Raw genomic sequence first — 19,965 nt, 5'->3', positions numbered from 1 at the left:
GGATGAGATATATCTTGACTTTAGCAAAGCTTTTGATACAGTCTCCCACAGTATTCTTGCTACCAAGTTAAAGAAGTATGGATTGGATGAATGGACTATAAGGTGGATAGAAAGCTGGCTGGATTGTTGGGCTCAACGGGTAGTGATCAACGGCTCCATGTCTAATTGGCAGCTGGTATCAAGCGGAGTGCCCCAGGGGTCAGTCCTGGGGCCAGTTTTGTTCAACATCTTTATTAATGATCTGGATGATGGGATGAATTGCACCCTCAGCAAGTTCACAGATGACACTAAGGTGCAGGTAGATATGCTGGAGGGTAGGGATAGGGTCCAGAGTGACCTAGACAAATTAGAGGATTGGGCCAAAAGAAATCTGATGAGGTTCAACAAGGACAAGTGCAGAGTCCTGCACTTAGGAAGGAAGAATCCCATGCACTGCTACAGGCTGGGGACCAACTGGCTAAGCAGCAGTTTTTCAGAAAAGGACCTGGGGATTACAGTGGACAAGAAGCTGGATATGAGTCAGCAGTGTGCCGTTGTTACCAAGAAGGCCATCGGCATATTGGGCTGTATTATTAGGAGCATTGCCAGCAAATCGAGGGAAGTGATTATTCCCCTCTATTCAGCACTGGTGAGGCGACACCTGGAGTATTGCGTCCAGTTTTGGTCCCCCCACGACAGAAAGGATGTGTACAAATTGGAGAGAGTCCAGCAGAGGGCAACGGAAATGATTAGGGGACTGGGGCACGTGATTTACGAGGAGAGGCTGAGGGAACTGGGATTATTTAGTCTGCAGAAGAGAAGAGTGAAAGGGGATTTGATAGCAGCCTTCAACTACGTGAAGGGGGGTTCCAAAGAGGATGGAGCTCGGCTGTTCTCAGTGGTGGCAGATGACAGAACAAGGAGCAATGGTCTCAAGTTGCAGTGGGGGAGGTCTAGGTTGGATATTAGGAAACACTATTTCACTAGGAGGGTGGTGAAGCCCTGGAATGGGTTCCCTAGGGAGGTGGTGGAATCTCCATCTTTAGTGGTTGTTAAGGCCCGGCTTGACAAAGCTCTGGCTGGGATGATTTAGTTGGGGTTGGTCCTGCTTTGAGCAGGGGGTTGACTAGATAACCTCCTGAGGTCTCTTCCAACCCTAATCTTCTATGATTCTATATTCTTAACTGCTCTTCCCGCACCGTTTGAGGACATCACATTCATGCATTCCTTATTAAATAAAAGTGACTATTTTATCACATCAGGTAGTGTGGAAGAAGAAAAACCCAAGAGCATTTACACAGATCACAGTGAGTAGGAGTGTGACAGGATTTAACTTCTGCCAGTGCTCTTTGCACTGGAACCAAGATGTCTGTAATTCTGACACTAACTCTCAAGTCAAAGACTAACTGTGTAGCCCATTGCAGCAGAAACTTCCACCGTCATCACTACGCAGGTTGGACACATCACGTAATTTGACAGACCCACTGAGTTCTTTCTCCATTGACATGGGAGATGAGCACAAGGAATGAAACGACCATTCCTGCATCCCAGTGTGCAGTGCAGTCCTTGAGCTCTGAGTGCTCAGTATGAGAAGTGAAAATGTGGATGGAGTTTCTGTCTAAAATGATATTTTCTGTACCTTGTAGTCACTGTGGGCATTAAGAAAACCATTCCAGTCAGCAGCGTTACAGCCCCCAATGGCTCTGAGGCACCTGCTCTTACCCTGAAGGCCCGGACGCTAACTGGCATGACGTCTAAGACCACTACTACTGCTTTCCAGAAAAGAATAGCACACGCTCCCAGTCTACAGGTAAAACAAACTCTTGGCATATCAGACCCATCTCCATAGAATGGTTTTTCCCTTCATTCCACACTGGTTTGATTGCATGTAACTTGTGCTGCTGCAGGCTCCCGCAGCAGTGAGATTCAGCTAGCTGCTGATATGTTCTAACTGAGTTTCCCACTCTTATTGGGTTTGCCCTACCCAGGATTACGTAACTGTAGCATTTAGTTGGGCTGCAACGTACTTCAGGAAATGCTTCTCTGATCATGCGACTCAGAGTGACATTGAGGGCAGAAGCGGTTTCTGTCCTAAAAATAACCTTTTGAAAGCCACCTGGATGTATCTGCAACCGAATTCTAATGTTTAAATATACTGTAACCTTATACCAATCTCTCATCTTGTGCCTGTACCCTGTTTGTACTGTCTGTGTAGATTTGTAGCTGTTTGGGGCACGGACCTTGTTCTCCTATGTGTTTGAAAAGTGCCACTTACGCTACAGCTCTCTGTTGCTGGGCAAAAAGGGTGCGTTTTCATGTTGTTAGCTCACTTGAGTGAGGTCTACACAGAAAAGCTTTGGTGTTTTTTAGTTTTGCATAAGGCGTGAATTTAAACTGGTCTAGTTATACCAGTATATCCCTCTTTGTGGACACTCTTATTCCAGAATAAGAGTGGCTTTTTTCAGTTTAGCTCAGGCTGTGTTGTCTACACTGCCCACTTTCAGTGATAAAATTTTAGACATTCAGGGGTGTGAAAAAACATCCCCCTGAGCAACAAAAGTTTTAGCACTGAAAAGCGCCAGTATAGACAGCACTTTGTCGCCGGGAGCTGCTTGTTCAGGGTGGTTATTTTTTATTGCCGGGAGAGCTTTCCCCCCCGGTGATAAAGCATGACCACACTGCCCATGTCACAGTGCTGTGTAGACATACCCTCAGACTCCTTCCCAAGTGACATAAACTAAATTGGAAAAAGGCACGTTGAATAAGGCTACATCTGCACTACGGGGGGGGTTGATTTAAGATACGCAGATTCAGCTACGTGAATAGCGTAGCTGAATTCGACGTATCGCAGCCGACTTACCCCGCTGTGAGGACGGTGGCAAAATCGACCTCTGCGGCTTCCCGTCGACGGCGCTTACTCCCACCTCCGCTGGTGGAGTAAGAGCGTTGATTCGGGGATTGATTGTCGCGTCCCAACGGGAAGCGATAAATCGATCCCCGAGAGGTCGATTTCTACCCGCCGATTCAGGCGGGTAGTGTAGACCCAGCCTGAGTGTCCACACAGGAAGTTATACTGGTATAACTACATCTGTTGAAAGTTACACCTTAGGTTATGTTGGAAAAACTTTCCTATGTAGATAAGGCTGTCACTTAACTAGCAGTACGAGTGATTTTCAGTGGTGTTAAGTTAACTTCATTGAACAAATATGACTGACAGAAGCACCCTTTCTGCCTGTCAAGACAGGGCCAATGGCACGACATAAAACAAACTTTCATCCTCATTGGAGCAATTGGTGCTGCAGGTCCCTTTCACCCCCCAGTCTCTCCGGGTGCACCTCGGTCTTAACATGCAGCACGTGGGCTGTTATGTTCCTGGGTTTATGTTGGGTGGCTTTGTGATGTGGGCATACAGTTTGTAGGAAGAGACTAAAAGCATATCACTTGTGATGTAAGCTGGCATTTAGAGTATGTCTACACAGCAGTCATCAGGTATGCTTGCAGCACATATAGGCATACCCAAGCTAGCTTTGATCTAGCTAGCTTGAACAACAATAGCAGGGAAGCCGTGGCAGCACAGACTAGCTGCTCGCAGGAGCCGGGGCAGGGTTGTACCCAGGCAGCTAGGCGGTGCCTCTGCTCATGCTGCTGTGGCTTCTCTGCTATTGTTGTTCAAGATTACTAGCTCAAAACTGGCTTGGGTATGTCTGCCTGTGCTTCAGTCACACCTCTGATTGCAGTGCAGACAGACCTTTTTAGGAAAACGGCAGTGGTTGGGTGTACCCTAGTCAAATACAGTATTTTTAGTCAGTATTCCAAGACAAAAATCGTTAGGGCATAGAAAGTGCACATCAGTTACTTAAGGGTAAAAGTCCTTACAAGCACTTTGTAGTTGGCACGCACAAAAATGTACAAAGACAGGAAATTCAATGGCGTAATTAAACTTACGAGAACCCCAACTTGCGAGTATGGGAATTCAGTTAGGTTGCCAAATTATCTGAATTCAGCCCCTTAGCGTGTTGCCAGCCTCCCATTTTCCCTTCTTTGCAGGTGGAGTATCGGAAATGTGCACCACAGACCATTGGTTTTATGTTTGGTTTCATACAGTCATGTCTCCGATACGAAGTGTGATGCTTTGTCACCACACTAACCTTGACTCTTTTAATGTAAGTGCTACAATTTTAATGGTCTGGGAAGCTTTTCTATGTAGACATACTAGCTTTGTGTCTAACGCCACTGAGGCCACTTGGCTGCCTTGTGGAATCTTAAGGCCCGATTCCACTTGGCTGTAACAAAACACTATAAAAATCTCAATACCTCTTTATAATACAAATACTGTGGGGGACCAGGGCAGTTGCAAGTGTTATTTTTGCGACTGCAAAGGACACACATTGTTTCGGGGTTTGAGAAGGTTTTCAGAAAGGAAGTCACAGCACTATTAATAACACCTGGGAAATATGAGATACCCAAAGCCATTTGTTTCTCAAGCCCTGCACAACCTTTTATTCCTTTCTTTTTCTCTTTAGAGCGCTAGTTTAAAGAGGCCCGTTATTCCCACTGAGTTTGGTGCCAAAGTCCCAACCAACATTCGCCAAAGGTACCTCAATCTCTTCATTGACGAGTGCCTGAAGTTCTGCTCTTCCTCACAGGAAGCGTTTGACAAGGTCTGTGTTGGCATTCGCTTTTAAGTATGAAGTTTGGAGTGGGGGATTTTTTTTTCTGTTTGTCATGATCATTTTGGGTTTTGTTTTCTAGCTGTGCTGCTGCCAATGCTACTTACTCAGGAGTGAAGTAGGTTCAAAACGCATGTGATCCTTAGAAAAATGGCAAAGATCACAATTCCAGTGGAATTTCACCTTGCTCCCTGCTGGGAGATCCATCCATGGTCCCAGGGAAATCTCTTCCAGAGTCAGACTCTAGAAAATCCTTCCCAAGTTTTATCCTGAACCCAGAGCATGCTGGTAAAGGCCTTCTGGAGATTCAGTCTGTACAGCTATGCATATGGTGCAGACATGATCTGTAAAGCTCATAGTTCATGTTACCTCACTATTGAGTCTTGGTGCCTTGATTTTAAGGAGTCTCACAGTGACCTGCTAACATATCATTAGCATTTCCTGAGGCAGAGTTGAGAAAATCATGTGTTTTACTTTGAGAAACCCTAACCACTGAGGTCAGTTGGGTAAATTCAAAATAACATGCCACACGTGTCTGGTGCAAAACCAACTCTGAGGATTTTTCTTGTGGCATCTCCCCTTTCCCACTCCCAGTAGGAAATGTTCCTATTGCAACCGGGGCGTGGTTCTGAGTGTGAATGGGTTCTTATCTGCCATTCTGGATAACCTCCCTTTTTGCCTGCTTCATACCTCTGTGCTTTCATGCTGCTGCAGGAGGACCAGTGAGCAATTTTTACTAAGACAGCGTCCAGGGCTGCGCTGTGAATCTAGTTAGAGTTCAAATGCATCCCCTCCATGACCTGCTGTTAACACTGTTACCCCACAAGTAGGAGGACCCAAGACAGTTTCTGAACTAGTGTCTCTTGCCTTGTATCTTGGCACATTGCTTCTGAAACCCTTTGGTGCCAGTTGTATGGACAATCACTTTGAGGGTACTGTGTTCAAGAAGACTCACGCTCTCTCACACAACTAAAATCGAACGCGCTAAAGGAGCAGGTGGTAACAAACTGCATTATTTGCAGGCTCTATCGGAGGAGAAGGTGGCTTATGAACGCAGTACCAGCCGGAACATCTATCTGAATGTGGCAGTGAATACGTTAAAGAAGCTAAGAAGTCTAGTGCCCAATTCCCCGCCTTGTGTAAACAGTACGTACTGCACTGTGGATTTTCAGATCCAAAACCATGATGGGATTAGAGGCAGCAGAGTGAAACACATTGAAAAGACAGAGCCATTTCTCAGATGCATTAGGCTTGAAAGGCAAGCAACTCGAGTTAGCGTTATAGCCTTGCAAACTTTAATAGATCTCCTCAAGAGGAAAATCCTGCAATGCTTTGTTGGCTGTCTATACCTAAATGGAGATAATGCCACGAGGATGGGTTTTTTTTTTTTTTTTAAGCACAAGTTCTTTAAAATGAAAAATCCTGCTAATGGAGTAACTTTCACATGGTGCCTTCAAAGTGAGAGACTCGTCCATCACCACAGAAATCTGTTACACGCATTAAGCTTCAAGAGAGAAAAGAAGAGGGTTAAGACATTTCATTATTGGCTCTCGAGAGGGTACATTAAACAATCAATTTGTGCTGTTCTTGTGAAAAAAAAATTCTGATCTCAGCCCCCTCCCTTCACTCCCCCCCCCCCCATTACTTTCACAGCCATTAGTCAGCCAGGCTGAACTTTGGGAGGCTATCCTTTTGGAGAGCTGCCAGTTAATGATTAGTAAAAAGCACCTGTGAACCATTATCTAATGTGTTGCACATATTCCCAGGCGGTGAGGTTCTTTTTTAAGAAGGGTGAAAGATTCAGGCCTTGTCTACACTACAGGGGAAATTCGATCTAACCTACGCAATTTGAGTTACGTGAATAGCGTAACTCAAATCAACGTAGCTTAGATCTACTTACCGCGGGGTCCACACTACGCAACATCTCCCATTGACTCCCCCTACTCTTCTCGATCTGGTGGAGTACAGGAGTCGACGGGACAGTGATCTGTTATTGATTTAGCGGGTCTTCACTAGACCCGCTAAATCGACCACCGATGCATCGATCGCCGCTCGTGGATCCCCTGGTAAGCGTAGACAAGCCCTCGGTGTGGAAGTCTGGTCAGCAGGGACTTGGTGGTGGAGCTGCACGCTGTGGAGTGGCTTTGGCCCTCTTGGTGGGCCATGGCGATGTCGTTTGTCAGTAAAGGAGGTGGGGGGTGTCTTTGGCAGAAATGCTGCAGAGATAAATTCTTCCTCTCCTCCCTGCTCGGGAACTTTTCCAGGAAATAACCTCGTTTTCCTAGCTACACAGCTGCTGTAGTGGGTTCTCTTCTCCGCATTGCCCACTTTTACTCGTGGCGTGTTTCCGCCAAATGGGAATGCTGTGCAGCAGAAGAGGTCATGGTTCCTATGGCTGAAATAAAGCCTGCCGCATGGCTGCAGTGTCCCCTGTATGCAAACAAGATTGTGCTATCCTATCGCACAGGATTGCATGGTATAGAGCAGCGAGCATGCGGCTAGCGGGAGTATACTGTAGAATTGTACAGATATCCTGGCTGCCCCTGGGAAAACCACAGTAGGCTGACAGTGTAGGCAGCAGGTTTCCTGTGACAGATAGGAGTATTCCAATGAACAGGCCAGCCCTGAAAGCATCAAACAAATTCCAGCTCCTGAAGTAGAAATTCCAAGAGAGTAAACCGAACCATCCTTTTTCCAGCTACCCAACCTGTCTGTACCCCAGCTTTCCTCTGTGCCCTTTGCCCCAAACCCCTGGAATAAAGACTCTACTGTCAAAAGGTGGCAGCTGCGGATTTGATCCTTTATTGTTCCTGTTTCTCTTCTCCCCTTTCACGGCAGAGACCAGTAACAGGAAGGTGGTGTCCCATGAAGCTGTGCTAGGAGGGAAACTCGCTGCTAAGACGAGCTTTACGCTAAACCAGTCAGGGAACTTGCGGGCGGAAGACTTGACAGGTAAGTCCCTTTTTCTCTAGTTCGATATCTTTCAAGTCAGCGGAGAGAGTATAACATAGCTGGAAAAGGGAAGGGCGGCATGTTGCTGATCCATGAAGCAATGTGACTTCTTCATCGGGTCAAAGCTTTGCACGTTACCACTTACCGAACGGTGCAAAACCTATACTGGGTGCTGAAGTCTATATAAGAGCTGCAGGCTCGTTCACTCCAGTGGCATGTTTGGCATCCACCCCTAGCCCTTGAGGAAAAAGGAGTCCACCTCTGGCTGCCCTCCCTCTTCTGGGCCGTACCTTTGAGGTGAGTTCATTAATCCTGCCCATATGGTTTTGATGTAACATCAACAGGTGGTCAGAAAACTCGTTTGATGTGTTTGGATTTGCAGATGCCTTTTGGATGCTCCATATCACTGACTTGCCATTTCCAGCACTGGGGGGTTGCTTTTGCCTTCCTGCCCCAGAAGGTGTGCTTTGCATGTGGTTATTTTGGGTCCATCACCGTAAGGGGAGATTGTCTGTATTAAGTGTTAATATGCCTCCATATGTTCTGTAGGGGATCTCTTTCAAATGGTTTACCAACATTGTACTAAAGGGTCCAATTGTATGCAAAGGATTGTGCCACCGGCATTATCGTTGTTGGGTCGAATTGGTTGTGCACATCTCAGTTGCCAAGAGATGTGCAGTAGACAGGCTGTTGGGGAGATTAGAGAAGAGCCACAAAACTACTAAGGGGCTGGAGGGATTGACATATGAGGAAAGCTTAAATGGATCTGTGTAGCTCAGGTAAGCAACAGAGCGTCCTCTTTGCCGAGAAGGCTAACGGCATATTGGGCTACATTAGTAGGAGCATTGCCAGCAGATCGAGGGAAGTGATTATTCCCCTCTACTCGGTATTGGTGAGGCCACATCTGGAGTATTGTGTCAAGTTTTGGGCCCCCCATTCCAGAAAGGATGTGGACAAATTGGAGAGTCCAGTGGAGGGTAACAAAAATGATTAGGGGGCTGGGACACATGACTTATGAGGAGAGGCTGAGGGAACTGGGCTTGTTTAGTCTGCAGAAGAGAAGAGTGAAGGGGGATTTGAGAGCAGCCTTCAACTACCTGAAGGGGGGATCCAAAGAGGATGGAGTTTGGCTGTTCTCAGTGGTGGCAGATGACAGAACAAGGAGCAATAGTCTCAAGTTGCAGTGGGGGAGGTCTAGGTTGGCTATTAGGAAAAACTATTTCACTAGGAGGGTGGTGAAGCACTGGAATGGGTTCCCTAGGGAGGTGGTGGAATCTCCATCCTCAGACGTTTTTAAGGCCTGGCTTGACGAAGCCCTGGCTGGGATGATTTAGTTGGGGTTGGTCCTGCTTTGAGCAGGGGGTTGGACTAGATGACCTCCTGAGGTCTCTTCCAACCTGAATCTTCTATGGTTCTATGAACATCAAAAGGAAACACACCAGTCTTCAAGTATTTGAAGGGTGTAAACAAAGTGTAGAGGGAGTTACTGAGTGTGGTGCAAGGCGTTATAACTAGGCATAATGGAACAAAATTAACAAAAAGAAAACCTAGGCTGAATATAAGGAAAAAACTCCTGAGAGCAAGATCTTAGATGGCTGTGAGTAGTCTCCCAAGGGATGTGGTGGAAGGCATGTCGTTTGACACTCTTAACCATGGTGAAAACGTTTTAAAGATTGAAATAATGTATCAAGCTCCCAAGTGTACAATCTAGCCACTGAGATGTTCTGAAGTCTGACCCTTCAGAGGAATTCCATTTTGGAATGCCTTAACAGTTCTAGGCCAAAATTTTGAGACATAGGTGCCTAAAATTAGTTGCTGAACAACTCTACAAATCAGGTCATATATGTACGTGCCCAGTGTTGCCTTGGAGTCTATTTCCCTGGACTTAGAATTGTTTAAATACTGAATAGAAGATGTAGAAGCAGGTTTGAGGCAATGGGACTCTGTGTGAGATGTGATGAGTAGCACGGCTGCTGTGTAGAAAATGATTGGTATTCCTGCTGCTTCAGTGTTGTGACATCAGCATTTCCTTTGGTACCTAGGAGCTGCTTTGTACAGAAGACTGAAGGAATATCTCCTGACGGAAGAGCAGTTGAAGGAAAATGGTTACCCAATGCCACATCCAGAGAAAGCCGGCCGTGCTGTCGTTTTCACTGTGGAAGAGAAGAAAACAACGGACTGTAAGCTCCGCTGGCTATTGTGGTCAGCAAGGTTTTTTATCTAATGTACAGCCTGTATGCCCCATGCCGCCTGCAGCCACCCTTGAAGGTGCAGCCAGAGAACGCTGCAGATCCCAGCATGTGGTCATTCGCTTTCATCAGGATAGAACTTCGTATGCTGGGACCCAGTGTCTCTGCAGGCTGCCCCTTCAGACTGAACATGAGGGTGGCTGCAAATGACTCCCTATCGTTCTGATGAACCAGAGGTTTCTAAGGCTTCATGTCCTCGAGAGCTATTTTCACTATAGGGTGTGTGCCCTTTGGCCTCACCACAGCTTCATATGCCTTGTATGGTGGTTCTAGCTGCTGCCAGCGGCAAGAATCTTTTGGTATCCCTTCCTAGGCCCATTGACTCACATGTCCTCAGAGGAGATGGCCAGGATTGCAGTCACTTGTTCTCCACTGCGTCGTGGAGAACTACTGGGTTATAAACCTAAAAACATTTTAAAAATTGTTCGCTCCTCAGGGGTTAGCATATGTCAGTGTCTGATTTGACATCCAGCTTTGGCTGGTGTTTTGTCAATCCTGAGGGCAGCAAAGGTTCTGTGTTTTGGGGAACAAGTATCTAGACCTCAGCTTTAGGGTGGAGCACATTTTAATTGAGTTCCCACTTGGCCTTCCTCTCATCCCGTAGGTCCCCTGAGCTACCGGTCTACTTCAAACTCCAGAAATAGTGAGTGTCTCTGGTTGGAATTCAAAATATCCCAGAGCTTGCAGGCCATCCCTGAGGAAGGCAAATGACAAAATTGTTTCACAAAGAGCCTTTCATGGAGCTGCCTAAGGGGTTTCCATGTGGGCATTGAAAACCAAGTTCATGTCCAAGGGAATTGAGGGAGACGTACTCTAGGACTCAAACAGCTGTAGCTCCCATGAACTGCTATGGTGGTTTAATAAACAGCAGGAGGTGTCTGATTGGGTCCCCAGTAACACTGCAGCATGATTTAGAATAGTGCAGTTTTCAAATCTGACACTTGGGTGCCAATACACATCATTTTAAAGGCCCTTTAATAAGCAGTGGATCTGCTTTTCTGAAAAATGGTGTTCATTCGGAGGCCTTCAACTTCTTCTTTTTAAACTAAGAGGAGACCAGAGTCCTAGAGATTGAGTAGAATGTCAGGCCAAAGTGAAAAATATAAATGCATTATCAGAATTTATAAGAGCAAAAATGGGACTTGAGGTATCTTGTTCAGCGGAGTCAGTCATTTGGTTATGGAGGGATAGCTGGCTAAAGCGTGTTAAGTATTCATCCATTTAACACCTTGCATCCACTTTTGTACTGTGAATACTGTTGCATCCTGCATTGAAGTTTGTTGGCTTTAATGCTGTCAGGTACTGTATTTATTAAATGCTTTGTCTTCTGAGCTGACCAGTCACCTACCCTCACATAGTCCAGAGTTCATAGTACCTAGTGTGTGTCTGCAGCTTCTTGCAAGTGTATTGGGAGCTTTGATTTTGATGCTGTCAGTAACTTAAGCCATTGGAAACATACATCATTATGTTATTACAACCTTATTGAGTGAAAATATAAAGTAGATAAGTGGGACACGTAGGCTGTACAGACCTGTTAGCAAAAATGATACTGTGCTTTTGGGAAAATTGTTCAGACTAGAATGCAAGGAATTATTGTATTGAGGTTAGAGGTCCTGCTATCAACTTTTTGGTTTTGGAATCTCCCTTGTAATCTTTTAATAGTGAACAATGCAGAAAGCACAACAGAAAATCACCCAGCACTCTGTTTTTGGGCATTCTTCCTTTCAGGTGATGCACAAAAGTGATTGTTTTATCACTTGTTGTCATTAACGATCCTATGGTACATTTTTGGAAAGAGCAGGGGTAGTAATATTCCAGGGATTTGGGACAAGTTCCAAATGGTGAAATTCATGTTGTGCTTATCCTAAATACCCTGTGAAGTTCTATTCTGGTGTTAGTTTGTGGTGTGCTGTTAGTGTCATGTTTCACCCCAGAGGGAGCTGCATTTCCCTATGCCTGCAAAAGTGTTACAGCATTTTTAGTAGGAAATGCAACAGTGAAGACTGTGTTCCAGTTTCCATTCTAAACTTTTTCTCTCCTCCACCCCCTTTTTAGTTGTTTTTAACTTTTTCAAATTCCTCTTGAGCTGAAACTTTTACAATACTTAGTCTCAGCCCAAGATTACTTTTTTTTAATAAGTTTGACCCCCTTTTGACTGATGAGACCAGGGTGGGAGAAATACTAATTTTTCCTTGTATATTCTAATTGGAGACTTTGTGCTTTCAAATGCCTGTTACTTAGAAGATTCAAACAAGGCTTGTTTTACAGTTTGCAATAAGGGAAGAATGCAAGCTGAGTTTGAAGAAAATTGGTTCAATATTTATAAAGTTTTAGGAACTTCAGAATCATGATGGTCACATGTGCTGTTACTACCTTTCTCCATCTTTGTGCTATGCAGTTTCTAAAGTGGCTTGGAGTGTTTGGCACGCACTTTGGTTTTGAGTGCCCATAAATGCTTATGGCCATCTGAACACAGGCCACGGTACTAAAGCGACATTTTTCATGTTTACATTTTTTCTTTTTTGTGAAATCAGGGAAATTAAACGCAAAACCTAAACATTAATGCAGTGTTAAGGTTGAGAATTCCAGCAGGCAAGATTCAGGAAAATCGGTTAATGTTTCAGCTGCAAAGTTGGCTTAGCCATGGTGTGTGTGTGTGTGTGTGTGTGTGTATATATATATATATATATATATATATATATATATATATATATATATATATATATATATATATATATATATATATATATATATATATATATATTAGTAGTTTCTAACCCTGTATTTCCATATTCAGGGTATTTCCTAAGTTATTGTGGTTGTATAGCTATCTCAAAATACACAGGCTGTGTGTGTACTAGGCCAGAACTGAGAGTGCAAAGCAATTAACAAACATTAAGCCTCATTAACATCTCTAAATTGGTACGTAAGCGGCACTATACCCATTTTATAAATGGGCAAACTGAGCTCTAGAGACTGAATTTCACAAGGTCACCTCCTGCGTCTTTAATGGGGCATATGAGTTCTAGCATCCTCATTCCCAGTCTTTCCTGCTCTAAACACTAGGAAAAGCTCTCTCCTGTTTCTTTTTGACATTGGAAATAGGAACAAGTTTAACTTACTGATTGCCCTGTTTAAACTGGCTGAAATGTAGACTTTCCAGTGAGCAACTCCCCTTGTTTTAAAGCTTCATGCAGGGTTTGCTGCCGCTGTGGTACTGAATACATGGTCTCAGCATCTGGAAACTGCATTCGCAAAGAGGAGTGTCTCCATCACTGGGGAAGGCTACGCAAGCAGCGAGGTAAGGTCTCTGATGAAGGTGTCAGCAAAACATTAGCGGCACTTTGCCGTTTAACATCTGATCTGTTATTAAACTTGAATCACTACAAAAGCCAATTTGTTTTTGTGCTTTGTCATTTTTTTGTTTTCTGTGGGTTTCACCAAAGTTGTGCGCTGTAGCTGCAAATTGTCAGTATGTAATTTTGCCACTTGGTGGCGCAACACATTACAAAAGAGTGGACTTGGCAAAACACAATGTTAGCAGGCGGTGGTGTGATCCATGAAATGTAATGTTGCAGCTGTAGCAAAGATTTACTTTAAAGAAATACTTCTTCCACTCTACTCAGCACTGATAGGGCCTCAGCTGGAGTACTGGGTCCAGTTCTGGGCACCACACTTTGGCAAAGATGTGGACAAATTGGAGAAAGTCCAGAGGAGAGCAAGAACAGTGATTAAAGGTCTAGAAATCATGATCTACGAGGAAAGATTGAAAAAATTGAGTTTGTGGGGGAACTTGATAACAGTCTTCAAGTATGTAACAGGTTGTTATAAAGAGGAGGGTGATAAATTGTTTTCCTTCGCCGCCGCCAGTGGGCTTAAATTGCAGCAAGGGAGATTTAGGTAAGACGTTAGGAAAAACTTTTAGGATAATGGCTTGTGGGCTTTCAAAATAGAGTCAGGCCAACTCTAAAAATGATTTTAATCTGTTTGGAGTCAGTGCAAAGGCATGTACTGTACTGGTGGGGGCAGAGCTGACTCGCTGGATCGACAAGCGGCTCATTATTGTGCGTGGGATTCTGCCTTTTAGCTAATTTCCTTTCTAGAAGGCAGGTGGGGGGCAGTGTAGAGCAGAAGGATGCACTAGCCGGGTCTCGAGATAGTTATATCTCTAGAATGAGTAACTGTTGGAAGGAGAACTGACGGGTGAAAACAACACCTATTAAGAAATAATGCTGGTCCCCGATGGATTAATTGTATCTACTGAATCAGTCTTACTGTTACTACAGTAGCTTCCTGAGGCCCCAGTCGGGGTCCTTTGTTTATAAGGCGCTATGTGAACAATACAGGGTAGTGGTCACTGCCCCAAAGAGCACAGTGTTTTCAGTTGAATTCTTTCCCAGAGAGAGGCCTTCCTAATTTGAATCTTTGCTGTAGCTTTCAAAATATCCCTTTGCACACAGAGCCTTTGTCATCCAAGCCTGTTTGCTAACCAGATCCACAACAAAGCTCCTGGCGCTCTGGCCCCCTGCTGCTGAACTTGGTTCGGACTGGCTGGCAGGGGAACACTTGAACCCTCTAGGTTTGGGGACTTTACTCCTCAATCTTTTCCTTTAACTGCTCTAGAAATTTTAGCAAGTGATCCTGAAAGCGTTGCGTCGCGTCTACACAGCAGCCGGGAGGCCTAATGCCCAGCTCAGGTAGACACGCACGCTCTAGTTCGGCTCCAGCTAGTGCCTAAAAATAGCAGCGTGGCCATGGCAGCCCCTCGGGGTAGACCTCCAAGCACGTGCCCAGGGAGTCGTGTGGGATTGTACTCGGGTGGCTACCTCGAGCTGCCGCCCGTGCCCCTGTGGCCACACCTTTCTTTTTAGGCACTAGCTCAAGCAGATCTAGCATGTGTCCGCCTCCCCAAATCGGGAGTTACACCTCCTGGCTGCTGTGCAGATGTACCCTTGAGCTAACAGGGTTCCTTGCTATCTCCGATGTCTGACTCTCGTCTCTTGCCATTTCAGTGCCGGGGGGCTGGGAAACACACTACAGCTGCTGTTCAGGAGCTGTGGGTTCACCAGGATGCCAGGTGGCCAAAGTAAGTTGTGCTTTTTTTCCTCTCCATGACCCTGATGATCTGTCGCTTACTGTCTTGTGTGCGCTTTCAAAAGACTCACTGGTTTCTTTGGGAAAAGCGATTATATATTCAACATATTCAGTTATTAAAAGGTTGGAAATATTCTTTAAAAAAAATCATGTGGCGAGAGAGGGGTTTCTGCCTGGAATTTGGCTGCATGATTCCAGGCAAACCATCATGCATGACACCCTCAAGGAGTTAAGATCTGGTCTGCCTTTAGGGGGTGTGAGAGCTATAGTAAAAGGGAGGCCGAGAAGGTTGGTGCACTCGAGCTACAAGTACAATCACTGCTATTACTGATGCTTGGAAACAGCTACGTGGCACAAAGCAGTCTCAGAACTAGTGTCTCTCTCTCTGATTTTCCCTTGGCCTTCCCTTCCTCACACGCCTATAAAAGCCACTCTTGGTTTGGGGGTGGGGAGTATAGGGTTTTCTTCCCTCTACAGGGCACTTTCATTACCCTGGCTAGTTCTGTCCTCCTCCATATCAGTGCTCAACGCTCCCCCCCTCCCCCTTCTGGGAAAGTACCGGATGGGAGAGTCCCTTTGGAACCCATAAATGCTGCTCAAATCTTGGGAGCGCAGCAACTGAAAGTGATTCTAGCACCTGAAATCCAAGTGGGTAAGAAACCAGCTCAGGAATCGAGCTCTGGTCTCTTGCTCCAGGGAGCGGAGTGTTGCTCCCAAATGCTTAGTTGGTAAAAGGTGCCTCTCTTTCTATGTGCAACTTATAACTGGAACCCTAGCCCTGGCCTAGGACCAGTCTTGGGAACAAATGACTGTCTAAAGCGAGCGCCCCTGTCCCATCAGCTCCTCCCGTTGGGTTTGTTGAGCTGCTTCTCAATCATTTGCTTCACTGGCTTCTCTGTACTTTCTTGTTGCTAGATATTTTCTTTCCAGACAAAGAAACATGATGTAGAACAAAGCAAGAGGGAACACAGAAGGAGCTTATCGAGTTTTATTGGGTCCCAAATTTAATCAACTTCAAAATGTCTGATAAGCCCCATGTCTTAAAAATCTGTAGCAAGAGAGCTCATTTTCTCCCGCCCTGTTTTTGAGGCCCCTGGCTGGCCCAGCAGCAATGATGAAGTAATGACTGGAGAGGTCTGTACATCCTGTTAACCTGACTCTGGCGCTTGCAAAGGACAAACAAACAAAAGGCAACCATATTTGATGCCAGGAAATACGAGGGCAGCTGTCAAACTCAAGGTTTTGCAAAACAGAAAAGGCTTCAGGGGTGTGTACTGTACAGAATTGTCCTGCCCTGGCCCTCGGGGCAGAGACTAGACTTACTAGGCTTTTGCTCTTTCTAATTTATTATTACTCACATAGTAGAAAAGAGACAATGTTTTTTAATCATCGGTTATATCTGATGGTGTTCTAAGGAAAAATACAATGGGGGGAAGTCATAGAATCAGAATATCAGGATTGGAACGGACCTTGGCAGGTCATCTAGTCCAACCCCCTGCTCAAAGCAGGACCAACCCCAACTAAATCATCCAACTAAGTCAGAAGACCTTGACAAGAAGTTATAGAAACATGACTTCCCTGAAGGCTTCTGTACTGCTGTCTGAGGCCATCTTAAGCCATAAAAATTCACAGCCTTTCAAGAAATATTCAATCTCCCCAGTAGCCTCTTTGAGGCATCCTTCTGCAACCGCCATCTCCTGGTTGCTATTGTACTATTGCTACACAACAATCATCTCTTTTCTGTTTTCTATCAAAGTGGGTGAGTTTTCACAGCATCCCTTGACGGCAGAGCCAGTATCCGTGATCCCCCAGCAGGCGTGTGATGAGGGAAAGTAGAATGTGCGTGTTTGGAAGGAGAGGGAAGAGAGCTCATCTCAGCAGCCCTGAAGGCAGGCATTTTAAACAACAAATAGCTGTAGCCAAGGCACTATGAATGGGATATTTGGCTGTTCTTCGCCCTAGCGAAATTTCTACATCTTTTCCTGCCAAACGTACTTGAGATGCACAGGCCCTGAGCTGCATTGCAATTAGCAAATCTAACAGCAGATGGCAGACTGTAGCTGCACAGATGACTTTAGCTTTCCTAGAAATGTGCATCTGGAACTGCTGTACTTCACAGTAACTGTTGAGGGCTGGTTCTCCTCACCATCTAAACACTGGAGGTAAGAGAGTAAACTCCCAAGTGACACAGTCAGACAGCCATTAGCTATCTGTGGTCCCAGCATATCTGTTAGGTTATTTTACTGACCCCAGTCATATTGCAGCCCTAGTTGAGGGAGGAAAAACCCACTTTATACCCAATGACCAGTCTTTGTAAGTATCTGCCTCCTCCCATTTCTTAGCAAAAGAAACCTGATACGTGTGCACAGATGCAGTGCTGGCAGGTCTGGCCGTTGACTGCATGGAAATGGTTGACCTATTGTACACAGGAATAGTGTTGGCTTTGAAGAAACAGATACTGAGGAGAAATTTTGGCAATGGAAAGAACATAGATAAGACTTTCCAGGATGCAGTAGAACAGTCCCACCCCTGGTCTGACAGCCTCTGTGCTGTTGAAGAGGATAAAAGGAAAGGAGACCATCCAACTGGAGCAGAGGGAAACAATCCCATAGTTGGGATCATCCTTCCAGATGATGTCATGGTATCCTCTCGCACTGAGGGTACCTCTCCGGGGCAGGGAACTCCAGTTATTAGGAAGAGACAGGTAATAGTTATGGGGGGATTCAAATATAAATAGCTGGGTTTGCAATGACCAGGAGAGCCTCATGGTGACGTGCCTGCCTGGTGCAAAGGTTGTGGATCTCTCAAGACATCTAGATAGACTTTATGTGCAGTGCTGGGGAGGGGCCGGTGGTCATGGTACTTGTACGTACCAATGACATAGGGAAGGATAGGAGAGAGGTCCTGGAGGCCAAATTTAGGCTGCTACATAAGAGATTGAAGTCCAGGACCTCCATGGTAGCATTTTCTGAAATGCTTCCAGTTCCATGCACAGGGTCACTTAGACAGGCAGAACTGCAGGGTCTCAGTGTGTGGATGAGACAATGGAGTAGGGAGGAGGGGTTTAGATTTATTAGGAACTGGGGAAACTTTGGGGAAAGGGAGAGCCTATACAGGAAGGATGGGCTCCACCTAAACCAAAATGGAACCAGATTGCTGGCACTTAAAATTAAAAAGGTTTTAAACTGGGGGCTGGAGGAAAGCCGACAGGAGGAGCACATGGTTCAGACAGAGGCATCCTTTAGGGGAGGATATATTAATGGAGATTCTCTATGTCCTAATAAGGAGGAGAGGATGGAAAATGATAAAATGGGTAGGATCTGATGAGAAACAGTCAAATAAAAAAGAGGCCCATTCAATTACATCATGTAATGGCAGACAGCTAAAAAGTGACAAGTTTTTAAAGTGCTTATATACAAATGCTAGAAGCCTAGATAATATAGGTGAACTAGAGTGCCTCATAACAGATGAGGATATTGATATAATAGGCATCACAGAAACTTGGTGGAATGAGGATAATCAGTGGGACACAGTAATACCAGGGTACAAAATATATCGGAAGAACAGAACAGGTCGTGCTGGTGGGGGAGTGGCACTATATGTGAAAGAAAGCATAGAATCAAATGAAGTAAAAATCTTAAATGAAGCTAAACTGTACCATAGAATCCCTATGGATAATAATTCCATGCTCTAATAATAAGAATATAGCAGTAGGGATATATTACCGACCACCTGACCAGGATGATGATAGTGACTGTGAAATGCTCAGGGAGATTAGAGAGGCTATAAAAACTCCCCATATTGACTGGGTACAGTCACCTCAGGACAGGATGCAGAGATAGTTTCTTGACACCTTAAATGACTGGTCTTGGAGCAGCTAGTCTGGAACCCACATGAGAGGCAATTATTGATTTAGTCCTAAGTGCAGCACAGTATCTGGTCCAAGGGGTGAATATAGCTCGACGACTTGGTAATAGTGAACATAATATAATTAAAGTTAGCATCTCTGTGGCGGGGGAAAACTCCACAGCAGCCCAACACTGTAGTATTTAATTTCAGAAACGGGGACTACACAAAAATGAGGAAGTTAGTTAAATAGACATTAAAAGGTGCAGTGCCAAAAGTGAAATCCCTGCAAGCTGCATGGAAACTTTTTAAAGACAGCATAATAGAGGTTCAACTTAAATGTATCCCCCAATTTAAAAACCATAGTAAGAGACCCAAAAAAGTGCCATTGTGGCTAAACAACAAAGTAAAAGAAGCAGTGAGAGACAAAAAGGCCTCCTCTAAAAAGTGGAAGTTAAATCCTAGTGAGGAAAATAGAAAGGAGCATAAACTCTGGCAAATGAAGTGTAAAAATATAATTAGGAAGGCCAAAAAAGAATTTGAAGAACAGTTAGCCAAAGACTCAAAAAGTAGTAGCAAACATTTTTGTAAGTACATCAGAAGCAGGCAGGACTGCTAAGCAACCAGTGGGGCCACTGGACGATTGAGATGCTAAAGGAGCATTCAAGGACGATAAGGCCATTGCAGAGAAACTAAATGAATTCTTTGTATCGGTCTTCACTGCTGAGGATGTGAGGGAGATTCCTAAACCTGGGCCATTCTTTTTAGGTGACAAATTAGAGGAACTGTCACAGATTGCGGTGTCATTAGAGGTGGTTTTGGAACAAATTGATAAACTAAACAGTAATGAGTCACCAGGACCAGATGGTATTCACCCAAGAGTTCTGAAGGAACTCAGATGTGAAATTGCAGAACTACTAACTGTAGTTTGTTAACCTATCATTTAAATCAGCTTCTGTTCCAAATGACTGAAGGATAGCTAATGTGACGCCAATTTTTAAAAAGGGCTCCAGAGGTGATTTCGGCAATTACAGGCCGGTAAGCCTGACTTCCGTACCGGGCAAACTGGTTGAAACTATAGTAAAGAACAAAATTGTCAGACACGTAGATGAACATAAATTGTTGGGGAAGAGTCAACATGGTTTTTGTAAAGGGAAATCATGCCTCACCAATTC

At 44.9% G+C, this 19,965-nt stretch overlaps 1 protein-coding gene across 5 annotated transcripts in view; it reads left to right on the top strand.

The window, feature by feature from the left end:
- REXO1 (RNA exonuclease 1 homolog) overlaps positions 1–19,965 on the top strand; it is a 73,981-nt gene that overhangs the window by 38,825 nt on the left and 15,191 nt on the right. For 4 of the 5 annotated variants that reach the window (XM_065578382.1, XM_065578385.1, XM_065578383.1 and 1 more), the window contains exons 5-11: positions 1,626–1,789; positions 4,503–4,640; positions 5,672–5,795; positions 7,488–7,601; positions 9,644–9,781; positions 13,038–13,151; positions 14,863–14,936. In XM_065578382.1, the coding sequence (XP_065434454.1) occupies positions 1,626–1,789; positions 4,503–4,640; positions 5,672–5,795; positions 7,488–7,601; positions 9,644–9,781; positions 13,038–13,151; positions 14,863–14,936 (866 nt within the window). Of the gene's footprint in view, positions 1–1,625; positions 1,790–4,502; positions 4,641–5,671; positions 6,208–7,487; positions 7,602–9,643; positions 9,782–13,037; positions 13,152–14,862; positions 14,937–19,965 lie in introns of all 5 variants that reach the window. The other variant, XR_010594922.1, reaches the window with a different exon arrangement.

This window comes from Chrysemys picta, chromosome 25 (genome assembly GCF_011386835.1).
Source record: "Chrysemys picta bellii isolate R12L10 chromosome 25, ASM1138683v2, whole genome shotgun sequence".
Classification (NCBI taxonomy): Eukaryota; Metazoa; Chordata; order Testudines; family Emydidae; genus Chrysemys; species Chrysemys picta.
The sequence above is the reverse complement of the archived record's forward strand: the minus strand, read 5'-3'. Positions and strand labels throughout refer to the sequence as shown.